General features: G+C 34.5%; 1 protein-coding gene across 1 annotated transcript; it reads right to left on the bottom strand.

The window, feature by feature from the left end:
• Positions 1 to 3,985: 3,985 nt before the first annotated feature.
• LOC104237347 (CASP-like protein 2B1) lies at positions 3,986 to 7,826 on the bottom strand. Its single transcript, XM_009791484.2, has 3 exons — positions 7,453 to 7,826; positions 6,510 to 6,642; positions 3,986 to 4,430 (listed from the first exon to the last, which is right to left on the bottom strand). The coding sequence occupies exons 1-3, from the start codon at positions 7,674 to 7,676 to the stop codon at positions 4,182 to 4,184; spliced, it is 606 nt and encodes a 201-aa protein (XP_009789786.1). The 5' UTR covers positions 7,677 to 7,826; the 3' UTR covers positions 3,986 to 4,181.
• Positions 7,827 to 11,598: the final 3,772 nt, after the last annotated feature.

The raw sequence follows: 11,598 nt of genomic DNA, 5'->3' as shown, positions 1-11,598 counted from the left end.
AAAGCCTAGGCTCTGATACCAACTTTGTCAGGATCTAATTTAGGATTGTGACCGGCGTTTAGGAGCAAGTGCTCCCAAGTAAGCCTCATCGGTAATTTTACAGAAAATCGGGCAGAATTTCCCCTGTTTTTGGACCATCCCAAAAAAATTTCCTGTCTCAAATCAACAACCAAACATCCTAATATCATACCAAACAATTGACAACTTGTCAATTAACCAATACATGTCTGCACCATAACTAAATCACCAACTAACCACTAGAAATACTAATTTATCTCCAACTTGATAAATGAGAACAATACTCAACATAAGACTATAATAACAAAAGAATACTCATGACACTAAAATACTGACTATGGAGCAACTCTAAGAATTAAATGGAAAGACCATAACAATAAATAAAATCTCTACTCACGCGAACAAGTGCGAGGCACACCAAGAATTCTCAACCTGTGCGCTCTAATTAACGAGATCCTCGCCTGCGTCAGCTGTTGTCTCTGTAAAAAAATTTAGCGGGGAATGAGTCGCTAGCTCAGTGAGTAATAACACTTAACCACAACCGTTTTTATTTGGGGACAAGTCAGAAAACATGCTAGTATCTCAAATAGAAAGTAACATAAAAATGCCCTTTCAAAAACAATAAATAATTTTTAGTCTCATCATACTTTTCTTGTAGTATAATACAATTAACAGTTCAGTAATAAGCTCGGTAACCACTGTATAATATCAATATTCACATTTTTTTGGGAGGTTTCAATGAACGGATCATGTATTCGGTATAACTGTGGACTTCTTTGCAAGAAGTCATATATAACGGTAGTCCCTACTCGAGGGAAATCGGTAACGGTATGCTAGTTCTACCTTCCCACTAGCGAGGGCTATAACTGTACTATGTAATCGGTAAATACAAGGTGCACCAGGTCTAACGAACCCGCCGTTAGCTTCGAGATCCTTCAATGTCTACTCCCATTTATACTTGTCTCTGTAATCCGCATATACTCGTAGAAAATAATTTAAAACAATACAGGGCATTTCGGTATTTATAAAATCATGTAATTTCCTTTCAACAATAGTAAATTCAAGAAACAGTCAAACAGATCTAGTGACACGAAAATATTTAAAAGCACGGTATTTATCTCAAATAACTATTTCGGTACCATATCGAGTAAAAGACTTGTCCCACATGCAACTCAAAATAATCGGTAACATATTCATATTAAAAATCATGTGTAAATCATGCAAGTTATGAAAACACAAATTGCGGTAAGATTACTACTCACAGTACTCGTGCCGAAATACCAAATGCTTCACCTCGAGCAATTCGTACAAATTCCTCCAATCAATCTATAATTACATAATATCAATCTCATGTTAATTTCCTTGTTTAGGCTAATTCATAGCTAATTTAGAATACCCAATCATCGGGGTTCATGTTTGGATCTTAATTTGTGGATTTATATTTACCCCCATATGAGTAATTACTAATTTATCAACTCCAACTTATCCATATAATTTATTACTCCAAATTTCATAAAGTTCTATTGGTTCTTTAGGAAGAAAATTCTCAATTGTGTGAATGAACTAGTGTAATTTCTATTACTCTGTAGAATCTTCCAATCAAGAGAATCGAAATTAAAATCTACCAGAAGAAAAAGTTCAAGTAATATCCGTAAGAGACAATTTGTGCTTAAGATTTCTCAACAGTTATAGCTATGGCTCCAATACACTGCACCCACTTCTTCCTCCTTGTTTTCTCTTTTCCTTCTTTCTTCCTATGCTCTTTTTTCTTTTCGTTTTTTTCGCTGTTTCAAAGCTTTCTGTTTCGTTTCGAAGTTAATAAAGCTTTCTGCTTCGTGTTGTTAACCCTTTTCAAAGCCTTTGTTGGCAGGTAAGGATAATGGGCCCTTTCGGCCTTTTTTTTTTTTGCTTTTTTTTATATATATTTTTTACTATTAGTTCTTATTTTATTTTTAATAGATGGTTGCTTATTATTATTATTATTATTATTATTATTATTATTATTATTATTATTATTATTATTATTATACTAATGACCAATACACCCTTATTAAAAATATAGGGTATTACAGAATCCTTCTCATTTTTTCTCAAAGAAAAGATGGTAGGTGTTGCATCAAATGAGATAAACATTGACATAAATAACCAGAATAAGGATCGAGCTAGGCACTTAAGTAACCAGTCTTTAATTGGAACGACTTTATACACTACAAGAAATATGATTATTTGTGACGACTTTTTGCGGCGACACATAATAGCTGCCACAAAAAATAAGGTTTTTGTGGTGACTTCAAAATGTTGCCACAAAAGTGATATTTTTAGCGGCGACTCTTTTACAGTCGCTACAGAAAATAGCATATATAGTGGCGACTATGTGTACGTCGCTACAAAAATGTACTAGTTTTTTACAATAAAATATGGCTGGAAATGTATTGTGGCGACCTTAAAAAAGTCGCTGCTAAGACCTTGTTGTGGCGACGACATTGTCGCTGATAAAAGGGGTTTTAGTGGCAACTTTGCATGATTTAGTAGCGACTTTTGTCTCCACTAAAAGCCAGATTTCTTGTAGTGATAGTTCTAACAACAACAACAACATATCTGGTGTAATCGCACAAGTGGAATTTGAGAAAGGTAGAGTGTCCGCAACCCTTACCTATTTCTTTGTGTGAGATAGAGAGGTTGTTCCCGATAAACCCTCGGCTCAAGAGAAGTATTTTTTAAACGACTATATAATTCATAATGGAATATACAGTGAAGTAGAAATTTCCTATTGCTTGATGACAACTGCATGGCTTTCTGCCACCTGACCCAACACGTTTTATTTGAGTTCAGATGAATTTAACACAATCTTATCAGTAACGGGGGACAAAATAGCACGGTATAGCCAGTTTTCAGACTGATCATTCAAAAATAGCCAGGGTTTATGAAGTCAATGAAAAATAACCATTATTTTGCTGCAACAGAGACCGGTCCAGCATAATATACTGGAGTTCGGTGTGCCTGTGTATGAACTCCAGCATATTATGCTAGACCGGTATATTTTGCTGACTCCAGTATAATATACTGGAGACTGGAGCACCGGTGCTCCAAACTCCAGTATATTATACTGGACAAATACACTTGCTGGAACTCCAATATATTATGCTGGAGTTCTAGTGTACTTATGCTGGAACTCCATCATATTATGCTGGAGTTCCAGCATACTTATCCTGGAATTCCAGTATAATATGCTGGAGTTCAAGCATACTTATGCTGGAATTCCAGTATAATATACTGGCGTATTTTCCGGGTTTTGAACAGTGTTTTCGATCAGATTTATCTTTACATGAAAAGTGGCTAAATTTCAATTACTTTTGAAACTGGACTATTTTTGAATGACCAGTCGTAAATCAGGCTATTGTTTAATTTCTCCCGACAATGGGAGAGAAAGATCCATGGTGGTGTCTACTAGTTGGGAATAGGTTTTAAACTTGGCAGAGAACCTTCTCCACTATATGGGATTGTACTGGATATGTTGTTGTTATTATTATTATTATTACTACGTATTATTTATATATATGATTATCTTTTTTTAATTTCACTTTTACTTTATTTTGGTAATGATGATGATACGAGTTGAGCTTATAGAAAGAAATAGGATTCATATCTAGAGACGGAGCTAGCCTTTCAACTACGGGTTCGACCGAACCAAGTAGTTTTTGTATAAATCATGTATTTATTTTAAAAAATCTATTGAATATGTATAAATTATTAATTTAGAATCCAGTGACTTAAGAAGACTAAAATCCCGAACCCATAAACTTTAAATCATGGCTCCGCCTTGTTTATATAACTGACCTCAATTTGTTTAGGACTGATGTGTAGTGTAATTGTTATTATTGTTGTTTATCAGTAACAAAGGTATCATGTTTGCCTTACAAGAGCATCTCTGCAGTCAAACGAGTCCAAAAGAATGAAACACAGCTAATTAAATCTCACCAAATAAAGTAGGTAGGCATTCAACCAAGGAAAGACCAGTATCAGTTATTATACAACAAACAACCAGCTCAACAAAGACAGCAAAAAAGACCAAAATCTGCCAAGTTACATATATCTTTAAGGTCAAGAGTCACAGAAGAGCCAAGGTTGAGCTGCTACTACTACTACTACTCCTTCTCTACACATCATTTAGCATTACCCTTTCCTGCACTGTTTCCGTACAAGCGGAAAAGACTGAAGGCAGAAATACCAGAGAGGACGATCATGCTAAGGCTCGCTATTACAGAACTTGCAACGCCTTTTCCAGCTTGGTTACAATATTTGCCATACATATCGCAAAGTTTCATCCATTGTAACTCTGTTTGACCTAACTTGGAAAATACAGCCGACTGTGCTGCCGCTGCCACTGCTGCCAATGTCAAGTAGGCCATCAACTGCACGCAGCGGAAAAGGACATTAATTATTAATAGGATTTACCTATGTACATTGATAGCGTTATAAAATTTTTTTGCACCATCAGTGTATTTTAACTGATTATCGCATGTTCTATATTGGTTACCAAATTAGGATAACTATACACAGTTACCGGTTCTTATAGGTCATTTTAACCTGATGTCAAAAAACTTTACCCCGTCAGTACACAGAGTTTAGACTCTTGTAAATATGGTATTAGTGAGCAAAATAAAGTCCAAACCCTGAGATTTAGTAACAATAACCAAGACTCTTTTTTTAACTACAAACACCTCCACAAGGTTAAAAGGGTATAGTTTGATATTCTGTTGAAAAGAGAAAGTAAAAAAATAAAAAAGAAAGTTATATAAGAAAATGACGATATCAGATTGTATTAAATGAGAAGAAGACGTAACCGCACCCGGTGTTCCCACTAAACCAACAAATGTGCGCGACACGTATTTGCACATAAACTATTACCACTTAACCATAGTTAATTAGTATATATTCTCACCTCATTTCATCACTTAACCATGATAAGTAGATACCATTTGGTACAAACTATCATGACATTCTCTTTGTAAGTAGTGGCACACGAAGAGCAGCATATATTAGATAACAAAACATTGTCTGTTTCAAGGATAAGGAGAATAAGTACTAATTCCACACCATGTCTTGGGTTTAACATGGATTAGAAAACATCAAAAATACTTAAATGTTTGAGGGTTGGTCTGAAATTAGAAATAGTTCATTAAATATAACGCTGAACAGTTGTATTTCCTTTATTTTTACCGAAACTAAGTGATTTTGGTCCCAGTTGTACTTAAAACACACGGCATTAGTTATATATGACGAAATTGACTTATGAAAAGCACGTGGGGTGTTAAAACTAAAGAAACAACCGGGACAGACCTCTCCCAATTCATTACCCTCGATTTGTATCCTAAGAAAAAACAAGACCAGCAGCAGATTTTGTGATACATAACTATTGTCCTGTGTTTTAAACATAAAGAGACAAAGCAGATAATTTGGAGGAAATGAATCAAGAGAAGTTCATCTCCATGTTTTTTTTTTTCCAGTTTAAACGACTCACGTGCTTCTTACGAGCCAAATTTGTGATAAATAACTATTGTCGTGTGTTTCAAACATAAAGAGACAAAAAGTGCTCGAATTTGATTAACATAAAGAACTAGAACTACTCAAGTGTATATTTTTGAAGGACTACTTTCGACTAACCTCCAAACTACTTTTTGGCATTCTCTCCAGTTTGGACTGGACTACCATCGAATTTACCCATTTGAGTCTTATTTGACCCAAAGATAATTCTATTCTAGTTCAAGCAATGTACCAACACCATGTTTAAGAGGCAAATATTACCCAAAATTCCCTCAACAAGCAACCCCATCACACTAACCGGTGCACGAAGCATCCCGCGTTCATACAAGGTTCGGAGAAGGGCCGCACCTCATGAGGTGTGATGTAGGCAGCCTACCCTGATGCTTGACTGATTCTCGAACCCCATCACACTAGTAATGGAGTAAAATAAGGTCCATCTAAGATAAGTCCAAGAGGATATGCCTAACTTGAATCAGCTCAGTTTCTCAAGTATAATGCAAAGGTTAAACTTTTACAAGGTTCAATTTCCATTACCACCTATTAAGTTTTTACAGCAGTCACTAATTATGGAGCTTTGAAAGATCCTCTCTTGTTCTAAACTCTAAGTTAACCGTTGGAATATCAAAAAAATTTATTAGTAAAAAAATGACGCAGAATTAAAATGAACCTTTTTTATGAATCACTAACAAAACCTTAAGAGGAGAAGCTAAGCAGGAATATCTTGTACCTACAACAACAACAACAACAACAACAACCCAGTATAATCCCACAAGTGGGGTCTGGGGAGGGTAATATGTACGCAGACCTTACCCCTACCCCGAAGGGTAGAGATGTTGTTTCCAGGAGACCCTCGGCTCAAAAAGCAATAGGAGATGATATATTAGTACCATAAAAATGCGTATTAAAAATAACAACAATATATAAGAGATATTAGGAATATCTTGTACCTGATCACCAGAAAAGATAGCCCAAGCCAAGGGCTTGTTGAAAAGAACACTTCCTCTAATCATACTCAAAATGCACCTTATAACTTGAACCAGTGAGTAAGCAGCAGCTAATCCATTAGCTATCACTAAAAATCTGCAAAAGAAAAGAACAAAAGTTCAAACCTTTAACAAAGTTCAAGTCTTTAACATTTAATCTTTGAAGGGAGAAGGGTCAGATATACTAATCTACTATACAAAAGATCTTAATTTTACCATCCATTACACTTTGGGACCATTCATACCCTTATCGTTGGCACGAAAAAGTATAACGGAGGATAATTTTAAACCATAATCAAAAGTATGAGTAAATTTGAACCCTTTTCCCAAAGTATTTAGCGCGTAAAATCCACCCAATACACACTAGACTCTTGTTAAAGTCAAAAACAAATTCGAGACAATTTGCTAAAGAACAAAAGTATGAACGGCTCTGCCTGTGCACAAAGCATCTTGTACTCACGAAGGGTCCGGGAAAAGGCCAGACCCCAAGGGGTGGGGTGGGATGTAGACAGTCTACCATAATGCAAGCATTAATCGTTGCTTCCACGGCCCGAACCCGTGACGTATAGGTATACGGAGACAATTTTACTGTTGCTCCAAGTGCACAAAGCTCCCGCTATGCGCGGGTTCGGGAAAGGGCCGGACCACAAGGGTCTATTGTACGCAGCCTTACCTGCATTTTCTGCAAGAGGCTATTTCCACAGCTCGAACCCGACCTCCTAGTCACACGGACGCAACTTTACTAGTTACGCCCAGGCTCCCGTTCACTCCTTTTCATAAACAGATGGTAAAATTAAGATATTTCATACAGTACAAGAGTAAATTTGGACATTTTCCTATCTTTGAATTACAAGCTAAACAACCACACACACAAAACAAACAGAAAAAGAGAGCAAAAACCACTTACACAAGAGATTTCATGTCAGTGAACTTAGCCTTTTTCTGAATTGAGAATATAACTCTAACTTGACTATCAGTACCTATAAGAACAGCAGCAAGAACTGCTAAACCACAAATTAAACACCTTAAAATCAGCTCAGCTAATCTCACTCTCTTATCAATTACCTTCAAATTACTCCTATGATGAATTGGAACATTCCCTGGACTTACTCCAATACCCAAATAACTCATGATTTTTACACTAAGCCAATTGCCCACAAAACTCAAAAGCTTAGAAATTCAATTCAGTTCACAGGAAAGTTTACACAACAGTACAAAAATATCATTGCCCGTGCCACTTATATATAGGGGAGAACCCCACTAAGCTTTAATGTTTTAAATATTTTATTAGTACATATTTGTGGAGGTAGATTTTATTTTAACTTTTTTGGGCACTAATATAATATTGCTAGATTTGTAGTGATTGAGCTTAAATGTAGCTCTGCTGCACTGTGCCAAGTGCCAGGTGTTCCTAGTGAGTGGCTTTAGCTTCACACAACCAATAAATGGAAAAGAAATTAAGGTATCGTTTGGTACTATAGGCACCCCGTTGCACTAAGCTCCGATTATGTACGGAATTCGGGGAAGGCCGTATGATGGATAAGCGAAAATAATTCGGGATAAAAATTTAGTATTGTTTTATCCCTTATTTAGTTATTAATCATAGATAAGTTATCCTAGGATTAAAAATAATATCAGAACAACTATTACCTGTCAGAGGGTGGAATAGTAATCACAGGCTAAGTTATCCCGAGATAAAACAGTAAAATTGACAATTCTTGAATTAATACAATATACCAAACAATTAATAAGAAATAATATTAGGATAACTAATCCCAGCAATAACTAATACCACAATTATTCTCTTTGTTTTAATTTATATGACACATTCTGCTAATCAATAATCAATTTGACTCATCTTTGAAGCTAAATTAAATTAGTTTAACTCCGTATTTTTAAATTAAAATTTAAATATTCAAAAACCATATGAAAAATATTAAAAGCTATAATTTTTCTTATGTTAATTTGATTAAAAAAATACATTTTAAAATATTGGTCAAACTTCAGGTAATTTAAATTTTGAACGTATTATATAAATTGAAACGGATGAAATAATAAATATTAAATTGAATGAGAGCAATCAGACATGTGGGGTTGAGCAATTAAGGACTAGGTTGGGAAAGAAAAACTTGAAATTTAGGATTAAAATTTTTGGGAAGACCCAACATGTTTCTTGTCCCAAGATAATGCTTGAGAGAGATAGGAGTAAGGTGTGCCTTTAATTCTCTTAATTCAATGGTAGGTATAGTGGAATTTATGATTGAACCCATTTCTTTGTGATGAATAGCAAAAGGGACACAAGTAGGTGGTTCACTTTGTTGTTTTATCTAATTTGTTTGTACTTCATCCGTCTCAAATTATCTTTCATGATTTTAAAAATAATTGTCTTAAATTATTTATCAATTTAGAAGTTCAAGAATAAATTAATTTTTTTTATTTTATCCTTAATATTAATTGCTCTTAAAGACTACAAAAACCTCAATTATGAGTAACTGAAAAGAAATTATATCTTAAAATATAAATAAGGGTAAAACAGTCAAAAACCTCTCATATTTAATATTTTTTTAAGGGACGTATATAAAAGAAACACAACAGATAATTTGAGACAATGGGAATATCTTTTTTTTTCTTCTAAGTTTTTGGTAACAATTAATGTAATGTGAACCTAGTTTGGACAACATTACGTAAATTTTGAAAAGCCTAAAGTTTCCAAATGAATAAAATGATTAAGAGTTGGGGGGATCAATAATGTTTTCATTTATTCTTTCGCGTGATTCGAACATCTAACTTATCGATTGGTAATGGAAGTGCTCTACCACTGAAATATACTTCCTTTGTCCCGAATTATATGATATTTTTCGTTTTTCGAAAGTCAAGCAAGAAGATTTTTTATCGTGATTTTTTCGTATGCCCTTTAAATGTTATAAATTGTTAATTAGACAAGTCGTTACGAAGCGCCATCAGTGCAGGTCAGGCGATCCGAAAGGACCAGACATAAACCACCCGCTAAGAAATTAAAACGGTAAATCAAGCTGGCAAGTTAAGGATACGAGATGAATTTGTGACTTGCCAGCTTGATTTACATAGTTTCTAAATATATATATATATATATTAATTTTCAAAAAACTTAAAGATTATACGTCTAAATTTACGGTCATAAAAAAAAATTTGACTCTCGAAATTTAAACTGTGTCTCATAAATTGGGACTGAGGAGGTACCTCACTCGTGGATTATGAAGACCATTTGATAATTACATTTTGGAAGTGCATGTTATGCAATACCATCAGAATTTATAGTTTTGGCCTTTTGAGTTTTGAGTTAGATTTTCAATATCGTCCAAAATACTTTGATTAAGAGGTTAAAACCATAATATGAAGCTTGCGATGAGTACGTTGAAGTATATAATTTTTCCGGTTTGCTAATTTATATATGTTATTATATAGCTCCTAATTTATCAACTTTTATTATTTCATGAATATTCAAGATTTGAATTGGGATGTGTGTCTGAGTTGACAGAGAGAGATACGATAAGGAAACCCCATATGTAGGAGTGATTTTAGGGTGAAATTCAAAAATAGCCAGATTTACAATTGGTCGTTCAAAAATAGGTCAGTTTTAAAAGCAATCGAAATTTAGCCAGTTTTCATGTGAAGATAAATTTGAGCGAAAACACTATTCAAAACCCGAAAAATACGCTAGTATATTATGCTGGAGTTCCAACATAAGTATACTTGAACTCCAACATATTATACTGGAGTTCCAAGATAAGTATGCTGGAACTCCAGCATAATATGATGGAGTTCCAGCATAAGTATACTAGAACTCCAGCATAATATACCGGAGTTCCAGCAAGTATACCGATCCAGCATAATATACTGGAGCCAGCAAAGTATACCGGTCCAGCATAATATGCTGGAGTTCATGCACAGATGCACCGAACTCCAGTATATTATGCTGAACCGATTTCTGTTGCAGTAAATAATGGCTATTTTTCATTGACTTGGTAAACGCTGACTATTTTTGAATGACCAGTCCAAAAACTGGCTATACCGTACTATTTTTTACGTGATTTTATGGTGTGCCTCACACAACTGATATTAGCTGTGTGAGTCCTTTTTTTATCTCACACATTTGTGGACCCATATCTTACACATTTGGGTCCATAAAATTCTAGGACCACAATGTTGTGAGACAAAAAAGAGGCCTCACACAACTAGCTTCAGTTTTGTGAGGCACAAAATAAAAAAATTCCATTTGTAGGTCAGGGGCGGATCCAGTGAGTTAGATACGGGTTCCCGTGAACCCAGTAACCTTTGTCTAAATTCGATATTCGTATTGAAAAATTCATTAAATATATAAGAATATTTATCTTGGAATCCAATCCTTTATTCCAGTTATTATTGTATATTAACTTAAGATTTGTACAGGAACCCATAAACTTAAAATTCTAGATCCGCCTCTGATGTAGGTATACATTCTGGAGGACTAAGTACGGGGGGGGGGGGGAATCAGAAATAGCTAGATTTAATTGGCAAATAGTAATCGAGATTTAGCCATTTTTTCATGTGAAGATACAATCTGAACAAAAACACCCTTAAAAATCCGAAAAAATTCTAACATAATATATTGGAGTTCGAATTTTTTACATATGAGATTCCACCATAATGTGTTGGAATTTCATAATGCGTTGGAGTTCCAACATAATATGTTGGAATTTTATACACATGAGCTCTATAATCCAACATATTATACTGGAATTTTTCGTGTGCTGGAGTTCCAACATAATATGCTGGAAGTTAATATGCAGGGGCTCCATAATCCACCATATTATGCTGGAACTTTTTGTGTTTCGGCAAAATAGTGGCTACATTTCTATGATTTTGCAAATATTGGTTATTTTTTAATTATTAGTTCGAAAACTGGCTAACTCGTGCCATTTTCACACATAAATAATGTGAGATTTGAAAAAAATAGCTTTTGATGTTAAGTTGAAAGTATTTGAAAATTAAAATTTTGTTTGGACATATATTTTACTTGAAAAAGTATTTCAGT

Source organism: Nicotiana sylvestris, chromosome 5 (assembly GCF_000393655.2).
Source record: "Nicotiana sylvestris chromosome 5, ASM39365v2, whole genome shotgun sequence".
Taxonomy (NCBI): domain Eukaryota; kingdom Viridiplantae; phylum Streptophyta; class Magnoliopsida; order Solanales; family Solanaceae; genus Nicotiana; species Nicotiana sylvestris.
The sequence above is the reverse complement of the archived record's forward strand: the minus strand, read 5'-3'. Positions and strand labels throughout refer to the sequence as shown.